The 15,000-nt window shown below is 38.7% G+C and overlaps 1 protein-coding gene across 6 annotated transcripts in view; it reads left to right on the forward strand.

Moving 5' to 3' along the window:
* Nucleotides 1-465: 465 nt before the first annotated feature.
* LOC137988657 (exonuclease 3'-5' domain-containing protein 2-like) overlaps nucleotides 466-15,000 on the forward strand; it is a 32,089-nt gene continuing 17,554 nt past the window's right edge. For 4 of the 6 annotated variants that reach the window (XR_011120809.1, XR_011120810.1, XM_068834638.1 and 1 more), the window contains exons 1-4: nucleotides 466-1,188; nucleotides 3,971-4,902; nucleotides 11,411-11,713; nucleotides 13,676-14,055. Coding sequence is in view for 3 of the 6 variants with exons in the window: in XM_068834638.1 (XP_068690739.1) it covers nucleotides 605-1,188; nucleotides 3,971-4,902; nucleotides 11,411-11,713; nucleotides 13,676-14,055 (2,199 nt within the window). In the remaining 3 variants the exon portion in view is untranslated. Of the gene's footprint in view, nucleotides 1,189-3,970; nucleotides 4,903-11,410; nucleotides 11,714-13,675; nucleotides 14,386-15,000 lie in introns of all 6 variants that reach the window. The other 2 variants (XM_068834640.1, XR_011120811.1) reach the window with 2 other exon arrangements.

The raw sequence follows: 15,000 nt of genomic DNA on the forward strand, positions 1-15,000 counted from the left end.
CTAAGTCTATTCTCAAGCACGTCAATAAATTTAAATTGACATTTGCACAACTACGCTCAGGATTTCTCAAAAGGATACTCTTTTTCTGAAAAGGGGCCAGAAATTTGAGAACAGAAGTTTAAATTCAAAGAATGAAGTGACATGCCATTGTTTTGAAATTATCCATTTGCTTATAAAATAGTAACGCCTACGACACATACTAAAGATATGCACACCTTTCTTCGCTTTTTAAACACTTTCACGTACATTTCCGGTATCCTCTTTCTTCAAAAATTTTTAGCTGTTTAAAAAAAAACACCAGTCGCTGCTCCCAGTTTCCACGCCAGCACTCACTTTCTCACTGAAACTCCTTAGTTTACTGTAATAAACCCTGATCCCCGTTCCCGGATTCATGTCCACTTGTATTAAATTTTCCCCCTGCAATATTAAAGAATTAAAGACTGGGAACGAGTTTATTCCACAATATGGCGGACATCTGAGGTGAACTTATTTTGCCAACAAGAAGCGACACTATCTTTCCCATCTCGGTTTTAATCTTAGAAATGGAAGAGATGGGCGAGAGCACGACTGGAAATGTTTCAAAGAAAGTCAACGTTGACCACAAATGCCTGAACGACCACGAAAACACATCACCGATCAAATTGAACAAAGGACACAAAAAGAGCTTTATTCGTTAGTTATCTGCCTTGTCGCATTTCTGCAGTGGTTTCTCCAAATTCTTTTCTTTGGGCCTGATGACCATATCCGCAAAAGGTCAAGTATATGCTTGTCTCAAGAAAGGGAGCGTTCCAAGGAACCAAAGAATGCAAGAGTTTTTGTTCTGGACGATGCATCTTCCTGTGACACGCTTCTGCAGTATTATCGTTCACAATATCCTTTCAGGATGAATTACCTTGGAATTGACTGCGAGTGGGTAAATACTAAAGGCCAAGTGAATGCCCCTGTTGCATTGTTACAGATTGCAACTCCCATATGTGACTGTTTTCTTGTTCGTCTATGTAAAATGGAGGGTCAAATGCCTCAAATTTTGGAAGAAATTCTGCAGGACAAGACTATTCTTAAGTTTGGTGTTGGTATCCAGGATGATGTGAAAAGACTGTCAGCAATGTTTGGTATCAATGTGTGGGGGTGTGTGGACCTCAGACATGTAGTTCAAAGAAGTCAAATGGGAACAGATGACCAGAAGAGGTAAGTCCTACTGTAGAATTTTTTTTCTCCCAGTGATTTGAACCACCAATAGTTAGTCTGTAAGTGTCTGACATTTGGTGGCAGTGAAAAAGGATGAACTGAGAGGACCTTCTTGCGGTCAGCAGTTGCTGCAAGTGACAGCATGGTCTATTTGATGGTGCACTGTGGGCTCAAGAAGGTACTTTTGAGTCATCCCTTTTAGCCAAAACCCTAGTATTCAATTTGTGAAGACTCTTGAGCCATTAATGGTTAATTCAGCTACTGGGGGAAGTTTCATTTTAATTTTATTTGACACTTGTATAGGCTATTTACATGTACTTATCAATGAAACGTAACATAACATACTTTATCTAACTAAGGTTAGGGTTAGGGTTTGAAAAAACCTTGCCCTGAGTGCGGGAGGTATTATTTATTTTTTCTTTAGAACGCTCTGAGAGTTTCACTTGTTGTAAAGATATCTAAGGTGGAGATAACCCATGTATTACTTTAAAACTAAAAAAGTTAAAAGTAAAATAATGATTTTAGAATGACTTGCATCAATTAACTGGCAGTCAATGAAGATCATACAGCACTGGCAATATGTGTGAATACTTCCAGCGTAATGTTTGATGTTTCTATCCTGCACAGATTAGTGTACTTAAAATGCTTAGAACTATGGCCAAATTTTTATTCCTTGAATTTTTAGGTTTGAGAGTCACATAGAATTCCATTTGCGGTTTGGAAAAATCTGCATTCAGATCCAGAGATATTTAACTTTAAAAAAATTGTAAATATGCAAATGAGAGGACTGATGACATCATTCACTCAACCCAATGTAACATCAAGTACCTTATTTACCCGGGGATAGGCTGCACTTTTTCCCGGAAAAATGGGGCCAAAATTAGGGTTGCGGCCTATACATGGGTACAAGTGTTTTGACACCTCATTAATATGCAAGAGATCTCACGGTCGTACACTAAATTGATGTTTTAGTGTTCACTTTCAATTGTTACTAACTTAAAACACATCTAACTAAACACTAAGTCCATATCTTCGAAGAATCTTGATTTTCTGTGGAGCAATGAGCGCATCAAGTTCTTTAAACATGTCTCAGTTGTTCGAAGACGTCCAGCACAGCTTGCACGGAATAGCCAATTTGCTTCTCGTGGTCCTTTGGTGAAAGTGATGTTGATAAAAGTGATTTATATGGATTTTAATTTTGATAGGAGAACAAAGAAACTTTGTTGTGCAGCTTTTATCGATCGGAAAATTGATCATGGAATATATAACAGTTTTTATTTAGATATTCTGAAAGGTTGTAAACAGATAACAACTTGTTTACGATTTTGGGGAACATGTTTAGGAGCGTTACGCTTCATTTTACTCATGTTTGTTAAAGGTGCAAAATCAAAATAGAAATAGAGCTACATGTACATGTCATGTATCTCCTTCACTTTGCAGCAGAGAACTTGAAACTTGGTGCTGGCTAATAGGTAACACACTGATGGCTATAAAGAAATTGGTTCCCATGGCAACTCACTCTTTTTCAGTCCCCTTCAACATGATTTCAATATTTTTGGTGATCTTTGAGCTAGAAAAGGTTTCAAGGTTTCACGGTTTTATTTGCCATGATTACATATAATGTATCCGATTTAATAAACAAAATACAAAAAAATTGTAAAAAAGGCGAGGAAGCCCATAAAGAAACTATAAGAGCTTGTGGAGCTATGGGCTTCCTCAAATTAGACTAAGAAATTAAGTTTAAGATAGCACTGGGACGTAATACAATATATTATTAAAAAGACGAAAGAGTGCACACACACACATTTATCCACAAAAATACAAAAGCGTAAATACTTCGAAGAATTTGATGCTACTAACGATAAAGAAGAAATCTTTTAAGGTTTTTGCAAAACTGAGCGGTAGATCCAGATGACTTAATTTGACTGTCAAGAGAATTGAAAAATTTAGGGCCTTGGAAGCGGATTGAAAATTTTCGTATATTAGTTTGAACTAATGGAATTTAAAAATTGGAATTGGATGAGTTTCATTTAACAAGTTTCATTTAACAAGACCACAAACTCAACCTAACGTATTTATATGAATGCAGGATCATACAGATGAGACACCATTGGCAAGTATCAAAATGGAACGCAATGGTGGCCAGCAAAGCCTTTAATATCTGGGAGGTCTGAAACCCAGTAAGTTTCTATGGTAACAAAACTGGTATGCTCATGTTGTGGAGCACATATACTAGAATCGTACTGCAAAGAATCAAGCACTTCTGATACAAATTGGCTGATACACCCCTGCATTTCTTTTCATCATATTTGATTAAAATTTGGTTGAGTAATTGTGATGTCATCACTTAGCTAATTTGCATATTTTAAAAACTTGACTATCTCTGCAACAAAAAGAGATATTTGAAAATAGTAAATAGCATTCTTTTTTTCATACAGACTACTTGTTTATCTCTTAAAATGGCTGAGATAGAAAAGTAGCCCTTTGAGTTACCCCCTTTTTTCAGAGATCTTAGCCTGCATAGCATGGCGGTTTTGGTTGCTAAGAAATAAAGGTGGGCGAGGGCAGAAAAACCGCGAGGAGATTGGGGCGGGAGCAACTGTTATTTTTCTCGCGGCTTGGCCACCTCGCGCCCGGGTCGACAAAACCGCCATGCTACGCAGGCTACAGAGATCTGCCATTGTGCTACATCCTCCACATGTATTCTAAAGGTACGCGTATGGAGTTATTTTTTTGTGGTTTCTGGTAAATACATGCAAGTCTTACCTGGTTTACTTCACAGTTCCCAGAAGATGAGTCTTGATGCCTTAGCCAAGAAAATATTGGGTGTTAGAATGGATAAGTCCTGGAGAATTCGATGCAGCAACTGGGAAGCTGCAGAATTCAGCATACCGCAGATTGAATATGCCATGAATGATGCATTGGTTGCAAGTCATATCTTTCTTAGGTTGGTTAACATGAAGACAAGGCACAACAAGGACGAAAGAGGCACGTATGATTCACTTGGTTTTTGTCCAGTGAACGAGAATCATTTTGAAACTGAAAATGATTGGAATTCTCAAGGTGGTTGCAACAAGTTTGAACACACTGAACAATCTTCTTGTGTATTGAACAATTGTGATGTGGAGAACATCAAAACAGATTTCACACTGAATCAGTCAGGAGACAGTCCAGAGCATTGCTTGCTTGACCAAGAACCAGCTTTCGAACAACATCTCGATACTTTTAGGTTAGAATCTTTGAAAAATAAGAATCCCACGCAGGAGGGGTTGAATTTTGGAAATATCAGTGATGATAAGTTTCTTCGTGACAGATTAGCATTAAAAGAAGCTTCGTGTAGTGATTCTAAAATTTGTTATGAAGCTACAGTCGATCTCAACCAGTTTGAGTCACCTGAGATGGACGGATACCTTTTCATGGATGAGGTTACCAATTTTCTTACAGACCCATGCTTTACTCAAAGAGCAGGCTCTCTGTGTCAGAGTGTGGTGGACATTGCATTCAGGGGGAAAAAAAAGAACTTTGTCTCAAACGATGAGGATGGAAAAGATGAATTTAGTTCTTGTAGTGCAGAGAAGCCTCAAAAGCCTTATAAAAAAGGCACAACGAGAAAAACACCACTGTACATGAACTGTATGCTGGCAGCTCCTGATGGATCCAGACTTTGTACTCTGGATCGCAAGAAGGCGGACTGGTACATCGAGAGGGGAATAGGTATGATGTTCAGTCATTTCTTAGTTTTTAACTTTAGACTTGGTCTTTATTCAAAACCTTGTGTTTGGAAAGGAAGTGAGCATTAATTGTACTGTATGATGAAACTGAGCTTGTGTATGATTTCTTTGTGATTGAGTCCACAGGCCCAAAATCCATTTTTTATTTTCTTCAGACGTCTTTGGTTCTATCTCTTTATCTCGTGGACAAAAAGACAAATTTTTGATAACTATTGTTATGTTACTGTTCATTGTGGGATCCCTGCATCTCCCTTGTTAAGGACTGCGACATTAGTTCACTTAAACCATGTTTTCATGTACTACTTCTTCATTCTGCTTGTAGAACTATTAAACATTCAAGGAAATCTAGACAAACTCTTATCTAAATTTTATGTTTAAATAGTCATGTGCAATAATTTATTTTATTATTCAACTGTATTAGTTATTGTACAAAAAAAAGGCACGAACAACACACATACAAAATTATTCCATGATATTGTACAGTTAGTTATTTGTACACTTGGTTATTGTACAGTAGAGAATCGGTTTGACTAAGTTTAGTTTGCTGACGTTGCCCTGCATGCACAAATCTGTCACACGTTCTCGCTTGTTTACAATACATCTGCTAAAAAGTTAGTGCAAAAAAGTTGTATAAGAAATAGCTTATTAGATGTTTTGGTGTGTAATATTGCTATTATTTCTATTCATTGTTTGTATTTTGATTCGCCCTAGTGGGCTTGTCAAAATACAGCACAACTAGTAAAAATACTCAGCGGTACTACACACCAAAACATCTACATTTGTAATAAGATATATGTATTATATAGAGAAAATTTCATTTAATATATTATGAGGTGGAAGCTTGTAATGTTGTTTTCTATGGATCGTCCACTCAAGAACTTTCATCATCATCATCATCATCTTCCGCCTTTGTCATCTATGACAACGAACGTCCTTATAGGCCTTCTCACGACATTTCCATGTTTGCCATTGCTACGCTTAGCGTTTGCAGTTGTTGCCTGTAACTGTTTGGGTGTTGTCACGTCAACAAGTTTTTTGATGCTCTCTGTTATGTCTGCTTCCTCTTGGAGTCTAAATTGTAGCACGGTACATCCACCTATTGTGATTCATTCGCCCTAAGAGACCGGCCCATTGCCATTTTAGTCTTGTGATAGTGGTTAGGAGATCTTGTAGACCCATCCTTTCTTGGATTTCGCTTGCTGTTTTGTGATGTCGATAAGTAACATCGTGCATTATTCTTTCATGTGCTCTTTGTGTTGATCTCAGTTTCAGAGCTATTATTGTCCCTAATTTTGTTTTGATGGGGTGGAAACACAATTTGTGACACTGGGGACATGCAAAGTAATAATTTCTTCAGTTAACCCAGTAAAAACTGAATCACTGATAACTAATTTTAGTAATTAATTCCCTTTTCCTGGTTTCTCTGTTTCCTTCAGCCACCTCAACTTTGGAATACATTTTTTTTTTCATTTTTAACAAAATTTATGCAGAAAATTTCTGAAAAAAACATTGGTGAAGGAAACACAAAAAAATTAAGCATCCCCTGCAGCTTTCTGTTTAAGCTGTTTTAATTAATTTTGTGGAGTGTGGTGTTTTCAAATTGCATTTAACTTCAAGTGCCCAAAACTTGGCTTCAAATTTTCCAGACCATGAGACTCAGTAGATTTACAGCATATCCATGATTGGATACACACCATGGAATTCGTAATTTTATAGAATTTTGAATTTTTTATTATCAATTATTTTCATTTCTTTAATGTAAGTAAGTGAAATAAATAAAGTTGTTTATTATTATTATTATTATTATTATTATTATTATTATTATTAGTAGTAGTAGTAGTAGTAGTAGTAGTAGTAGTAGTAGTAGTAGTAGTAGTAGTAGCGGTGGTGGTGGTGGTGGTGGTGGTAGTAGTAGTAGTAGTAGTGTAGTTTACAGTGCTACATGTATTAATAAAATTGCTTCTCTCAGTCTCCTTGAACCGGGGCCAATCCTTGGTCCAGAGGTACCAGGGGACTTTTTTATTTGATGGACAGAAACCTTCTCATTATGTGCGCCGCTCCTAGGAGGATGATCTTTTGCAGCTCATTAATGTTGCTGGTTCCAGGGATCTTTCCTAAGTTCTGGTCCATTCCCTCTCTAATAAGTCCCAGCGCACCAACAATAACCGGCACAGTCTCTGTTCTCATTCCCCACATCCTCGCGATTTCGATCTCGAGATCTTTGTACTTTGAGAGCTTTTTAATGACTTTCGTTGAGGTGTCTCTGTCGGCTGGTACTGATACATCTATAAGTTTGCAACACTGGTCAGCATGGTCTTTGATCACAATATCAGGCTTATTCGTTGACAGTTCCCTATCAGGATGTATCTGCATATCTCAGAGAATTGTGATTTCTTCGTTTTCGGTAACTGTCTCGGGCTTGTGTTCGTACCACCTGTCTGGGACTTCAACATTGTAATGCTGGCATGCCTTCCAATGAATATATGCAGCTGCCTTATTGTGCCTCTCTAGATAATCAGTTTTCACAAGTTCTGGACAGCCAGATATGATGTGATCTGTCGTTTCTTCGTACTTGTGACATATTCTGCATAATGCACTGCTGCCGTCTTTAACAATCTTTGCAAAATAGGACTTGGTAGGGAGGCTTTGGTTCTGGGCTGCAATTATCAGCCCCTCTGTCTCAGCTTTCAGTCCCGTACTTCTGAGCCACTGGTTGGTTTTATACCCATCAACATCTGCTTCCCTTAATCTTTTGGGGTATCTTCTGTGCAGTTCTTTTTCTTCCCACTGCTTCATTTCTATTTCTTGGGCTTGCTGTTTTACCTGTTGTTTTACTTTCTTCTTCTTCTTCTTCTTCTTCTTCTTCTTCTTCTTCTTCTTCTTCTTCTCCTTATTATTATTATTATTGTTATTATTATTATTATTATTAGCATTATTTTGTATTATTATTATACGTAGTAGTAGTAGTAGTAGTAGTAGTAGTAGTAGTAGTATTTTTGTTATTATTATTATTGTTATTATTATTCCACCTTCACAGGCTGATCTTTGCCGCCATAAAAACCTGAGGATTATGTATCAAGCACTTTTCTCAGAATCCTTGCTGTTCCTAATAGTGCAGCCTTTTGTAGGAATGCTGTTCGGAGTGTAATGCCCAGTTTCCAGACCCAGTCGCCTAACTTTCTTGTTACTCCACCTAGGGCACCAGCAATAGACCAATTTCGAAATAATTATTAAAATTCACTTCTAAACAAAAGGCATCATCTCGAGGCTCTGGGGAATAAATATAAGGATTTGTAGTTTATTTCCCAGAACCTCGAGATGGTGCCCTTTCTTTAGAACTGAATTTTAATACATCGAAAGTGGGCTATTATAGCTATTACCTGAGCACTTTTCAAATTCCACATTCTCGTAATTTCTCTCTTCAGGTCTTGGTATTTTTCAACCTTCTCACCCTCTTTTTCACTGAGTCTTGAATCACCGGGGATAGTGATGTCAACAATAAAGCAGTTCTTGTCTTCCTTATCGATGATTACAATGTCAGGCCTTCTACATGTAGCTCCAATAATGGTCACATTGGATACAGACATCCCACAAGATCTTGATTCTTCCATTTTCCACTGAACTCTCAGGTGTATGCTCATACCACTTTTCGCTCCGCTCTAATCCATATTTCTCACACAATTTCCAGTGGACTTCCTTCACAAAATTGTCATGTCTTCCTTTGTATTCCTTCTGAGCTAACTTCTTACACCCACTCACAACATGATCGACATTCTCAACCACACAATCTACACAAGGGGGCTGTACATATGTGATATTTAACAATTAGACAGGACTATTACTAATAGTCCTCTAGTAGCGTAACCAATTAATATGCAGGATTTGCATTAGTCCACCACATGTAGTTGGGTGATACTAATCATACATATTCTCCCATATTGTGTACATGTTGTTGTTGTTGCTGGTGTTGTTGTTGTTGTTGTTATTATTATTATTGTTATTATTATTATTATTATTATTATTATTATGTGTTTCCATCCACAGTGTACAATCACTGGTGAGTCCCTGTCTGAATGCAACAAGCAGTCTCAGCACTCCAGAACTCTTCTTAGGATTCTTGTCAATCCTAGCAAGAATGTCTTCCGCACCATGCCCAAAGCCCACATTAATCATCTTCATGCAGCCCTCAAAATTCTCCGTAATTCTACCCAATGCTCCTATTACAACCAGAATGAAATGACAGTCACTTTCTTCATTTTCCACAAGGCCTTTACATGTACCTTCCTTGCAAGGTCTCGATACTCATAGATTTTTTCTTCCTCTTTCAGCAGGATGCGACTATCTCCTGGGCAAGCAACGTCAATTCTCTGACACACTCTCTTCTTCTTATCGACCACTACAATATCTGGTCTATTGCAAGGGAGCCAAAGTCCCAAAATAATGATCTTTGCGTTCTCATTCTCAACAACTGGTTCTGGGCTATGCTTGTACCACTTTTCTCCACACTCTGTGTTGACCTGTTTGCAGAGACCCCAATGTATTGCTTTTGCAACATTATCATGTTGTCGCTTGTATTCCGACTGTGCTAAATTTGGAACATTCACTCAAGATGGCTGACAGTTTCATCACTTTTTTTGCATAATCTGCAAAGTGAATCCTCTTGTGTCTTGTCAATTTTGGCCTTAATCACCTTTGTTCTCAGAGATTGACTCTGTGCTGCCATTAGAGGACCTTTGGTCTGCTTCTATAGGTGGCACTTCTGAAGCCACTTTCAACTTTTCTCACTCGCTGTTTCTTTCATCTCTCTCAGAAAATGTCCATGGAGCTTCTTCTCTGTCACCTCCTTGATCTGTTCTTCTGTCTACCTCTTCTTAAACTCATCACAACTTTCCTTCGCAGTATTCATTCTTCATTCCTTTCCATGCTGTGGACAGCAGCCTCTCTCCACTCCCAGATACATAGCTTGTGAGCCCTATTATTGCTTGGTCCACACAGTCTTCTGTTGACACAAGTCATCTATAATAATTATATACCACCTCTTTTTCCTGGCAGCTATAATCGCACTATGCTATCCCTTGGATGGAGCGCCCCATGCGTAGTTAGTGTTTTCCGTGTTCTTTAGTCCAATGATCTCAACTCTTCTTGGGTCCATTCAATAAAACTTGCTGAGTACATGTACCTTAAGAGAGAGATAGCCCATGACATTGATGCCACCCAGCTTTGATTGTAACAGCTTATGCTCTCTTTTAAAGTATTCTTTCATTAAGCTGATCTTCATTTATTTTTGCTGGACCTCATCTGCCTCCAGGAAACCCAAGTATTTATAACTGGCTCCCTCTTCCAGATTCTTGATCTGGCTTACCATCTGGCAATTTAATTCCCTTGGATTTGACAATCTTTCCTGTACACATATGTACTACCAACTTTGCACATTTTGTCACCCCAAAGTCCATCTCTATTATCCGCACTGAACGCTCGGACAGGATTCACCAGGATTCCAAACCTGTTTTAGACTTTGCATACAGCTTAAGATCATTCATGTAAAGTAGATGGTTCACTTGTTTGCCGTTGAGGTAATATCTGTACTTGGTCTTCCCTAGCATTAGTCTTAACGGTATCATCGAGGCCACAAACAACAGAGGTGATAGGGAATCTCCTTGGAATATACCCCTCTTGATCTCAATTTCACCTCTCATTGTTGAGGAAGAATACAGCTTGATCCTCCATTTCTCCATACTGTTGGAAAGAAGCCTCTTCACGACGTTATCTGCTATCCCAAACATGTCTAGACATTCCTTTATCTAAGAGTGTGGTAGCATGTCATACACCTTTTGATAGTCGATCCAAGCCATAAAAAGGTTCTTCTTGCCAGCTAGCATTCTGCATAATTATCTTGTCTATAAACAGGAGATTGTGGGTCCCTCTAGATCTTTTGCGGGCTCCTTTTTGCTCCTCAGGTAGGTACCAGTAGGCATTTTCAGCTATAATGCCAGTTAGTAATTTCCACATCAATGGAGGACGTGATGAGCCTGAAGTTGTGAGCTACACTACCCAAACTTACTTCCTTGATAAACAGAGAGTTCTTCCATTGGTCATCCATAAGGGCACTTTTCCTGCCTCCAAACAAGGGTTGAGTTGTTCAACCAATCTGTGATGAACGCTTTTAAAGTTCTTCAGCAGAATCCCTGGACCAAGTCAGGGTTGGGAGATTTCCAATCAGGAACCTTCTTAAGAATTATCCTAAGCTTGTCCATATTGATTGCTATATCCTCCTGGCAGAGCATATCTCCTCACTCCTCAAATCCTTCGTTTCGCATTATTCTTGTGCACACTTAAGTGTCACTCCAAATTCTATTCCAGAACTCTCTCGACTCTTCTGGATTGGGATGTACTTGTTTTTAATCTGCTTCATTGTCGAGCTCATAATAAAAACTAATTAAAATTGTTATTATTATTATTACAGTTATAATAATGATTATTATTTTAAATAGGACATCTTACAAGCCTCGATCCTTACACAGTCCAGCTAAATTTTGAACCTGCGGGAAGACCAGACACAGAAGACTATTACTACCTCAATTTCAAAGACAATGTTTGTGTTGTGTGTGGAAGTGATGAAAGTTATATGAGGAAGAATGTTGTTCCTCATGATTACCGCCGTCACTTTCCACTTGTGATGAAAGATCATCACTCGCATGATATTCTATTGACATGTCCAAAGTGTCACTGCCTGGCTAATCACCATGATGACCAACTCAGAAAGGAACTGGCGATCAAGTATAATGCACCACTGGGTAAGTTCATATTCTACAACTGATGTAGTATATGGTTACTATGCATGCTCTGTAATGAACCTCCTGCGCAGAAATTCTTTTGGCTTGTCACACAATCTTTCCCCCTCAACAAGCAAGATTTGTTGGAGAGGAAAGGTTGCTACTGTTGGTCTGCTTAACTTGCATGTACATTAAGTTTTTCTGTTTGATTAAAATTAGCTGCTGGGCACATGAGTCATTAAGTATTTGTTAAAGCTTTATTTGGCGAGTTCCAACATTGACATCCACTGTTCGGTAAAGAAGGTATTTTAAGGTCAAGCTGCTTGTGTGCTCAACTGAGTGCATTTAGATGTGCCAGTTCAATCATTGTGAGTTTGGGTGAGAAACCGTCTTATGGTACATAACTTTTGCTTGTTACTAGACCATACTAAAATACTAGGCCACCAAAAGAGTATCGTAGGTGTAAATACTCTCGATCTAACTTCCTTTCAATTAAGAGACAGTATCTACTATTTTCAGGGTTATGTTCAGTTTTTAGCAGTAGAATCAAACACAATATAATTATGCCTTTTTGAGTTGTACCATGAAAAACTAATAGACTATATAGGAGGTAGTATACGGAAAATGAATGTGCAATTCTCAAGAGCGGCAAAAAATTACCATTATGATAGTGACGAAAAAAGAAATTATAACCGAATGTCATCTATTATCACCTTATTAATTATTTTTGATGGACCAAGGGGGTAAGATTAACAAATTGATGTCAGTTTTTCATGCATCTGTCCTGTTATTGATCATGACTTTGGTCATAACATTGTCAAAGTAGCTGTGGATCCACGAGGCGATAGCCGATTGGATCCGCAGACTACTTTGACAATGTTGTGACAAAATTCATTGTCAATAAGAGGGCAGACGCTTGAAAAACTGACATCAATTTGTTTTGTACAAATTCGTTTCCTTTTTTTTATTAATTATAATTTAGTATAAATACACAAGTGATTACACAAAATCGCACGCTCTCATTGGCTCGCTATCTTGGATTATCAGCTGATAATCACCTCGACGGACAAAATGGCTGCCAGTAGTCCTTTTGCCACTGTAAGTGCAGATGATTTTAGCGTTGAAATGTTTTTTTTTTTTTTCTTTTTTGAAATAATCACCTGTGTATTTATACTAAAACAATTATTCGCCTCAGGCTCAGTGATTATCGGTGAATATTCACCTTGACTTCGTCTCGGTGAATATTCACCGATAATCACTTCTCCTTCGGCGAATAATTGTTAAATAAACTATGTGTAAATGCTTTGAGTAGTGTGAATAAAGAATTTGAATTACAAATTGTTGCTATAATTGCAGTATGTGCCATTTTGCACACTTCCTGTGTGTGCTACCTAACCTACTACAGTACTATTTAAGAGTAAATTAATACTCATCTTTGTAACAGCCACACACTCTTATTGTTGAATAATATTCCCATTGACCAATGAATAAGTGCGAACCACCTAGTTTCCAAGGTCTCTTCTCCTTCTCTTGGGAAAGGGTAGAAGATAGACCCTGGGAACGAGGCTCAACATTTTCACCTTTCATACTACGAAAACCACCGTTCTGTGGAATTGGTCTGAATTATTGACTGACTGCCACTTCAGTTAAACATTTGGATGAAATTCCTTTCTGACGGTGTGCTTTCGCCGTTAAGGTGTACCGAAACAGAACAATGGAAAGATATGTTTTGTTCTTGTCCAGCGAAGAGGTTGCAAGTGCAACCACGGTCTCGCTGTTACTTCGAGTGTAAGTTTTGTTTGCTGGCCTAAAAGGTAGCATCGAGCACAACACCTCTCAAGGATTTGAACTATTTACAAGTGAAAGTGGGCGGGGCAGTGACTCAGTAAGTCGGGCCCATTCCACAGATCGGTGGTATTCGTAGCAATTAATTTTCCGAGTTCAGTGACTCATAGCCACTTTGATTTTTCGTTTTCTTTAAAGGAAATGCTGCTGTGTGTCGACTTGTGGAAGATCCAGTTCTAAGGAAAGTGAAGTCAGCTGCAAGAGCTTTAAATTATGCAGGTAACAAAATACCAGAGGACAGACGCCAGGAACTGTCAATAATTGTGCAGAAATACTTCAATGCACCCGTTTTAACTCAAGAAATCATCATGCAGGCTGCAGCAATGGAAACCCGTAAGAAAAATGCTAATTTTGTGTCACATGGACGTGAAGTGGTGAAAAGAGTTCGTGAAGAAGGGAAACTACTGGAATTTGAAAAGATGTGGAGAAAGCACTTTGTTGATACCATGCACCCAAAGTACCTCCCACCTTTATGGTCGGTGGATCATCGTCATGAAGCTTTGAAAGAAAAATTAGGGGTTGGTAATGACTCTTTGTAATTCCATCTTTAAGTTCTCTTTATGTAATTAATTTTCTCTAAAGGCTGTGATTGTTTTGTTATGTATCAATCAATCCCAAGAGGGCCCATCCTCCCTCTCCCACCCCCTGGCAAACCCTTGGGCATTTGACCTTTACAAAATGATATGATCAACTCCCCCCCCCCCCCCCCCATGTTGCCAGTTTACACCGTCAAATGCCCCACCATTTGTTACAGCTCGTCCTGAGCATGTTGTAGCTGGCCGCTCGTCTGCGTATTCCTCATCTGAGGCGATAAAAGCAAGAACGACATCATTTGAGTCGTCTTCAGAGTCAGGGGCATCACTCTTGTAGTCATCATCAGTTTCCTCTCCCTCACTGCTTTCATCACTGCTGTTTAGTTGACCTGATTCATTCCTGCCTCCCACTTCGGCTTGTCCAGTTCTGAGAGTATTCATTCGCAAGAAGTGTCCCATAATTGTCTTCACTTTGTCATTCTTGTTGCTCTTCTGATGCTGTTTTAATAGCCCATGATGTTTTAAGTATTTGTTCAATTCTGGCACATGGAGCTTTTTTAGCTTGGTGGCATCTTCACACAAATTAGCCCAATGATAACCTTCATAGGACTTTTCTCTTGCCTCCCTACTTTCCCTTGCCCTTTCCTCCAGTCTCTTCTTTTTTTTGAACTCCATGACCTCAAGATGCTGGAGATAGTCAACCACAAACTTTGGTTGCACAATGAATTTGTCTCCAAATCTAGCTACGCTCTCTGGGTCAGAGAAAACTACGCTACCACTGGCATGCGCCTCTTTCAACTGGACTCTTGGTTGCCAATCGTCTGGATCACGCCCCTCATTTGGGGTCTGCTGATAAGGAAGGTAGTGGTACTTTGGAAGGCAGGCATGATCAGGAAATGGTTTGGGGCATCTCCCTATAGGTGGTCCAGT

Source organism: Montipora foliosa, unplaced genomic scaffold (genome assembly GCF_036669935.1).
Source record: "Montipora foliosa isolate CH-2021 unplaced genomic scaffold, ASM3666993v2 scaffold_425, whole genome shotgun sequence".
Lineage (NCBI taxonomy): Eukaryota > Metazoa > Cnidaria > Anthozoa > Scleractinia > Acroporidae > Montipora > Montipora foliosa.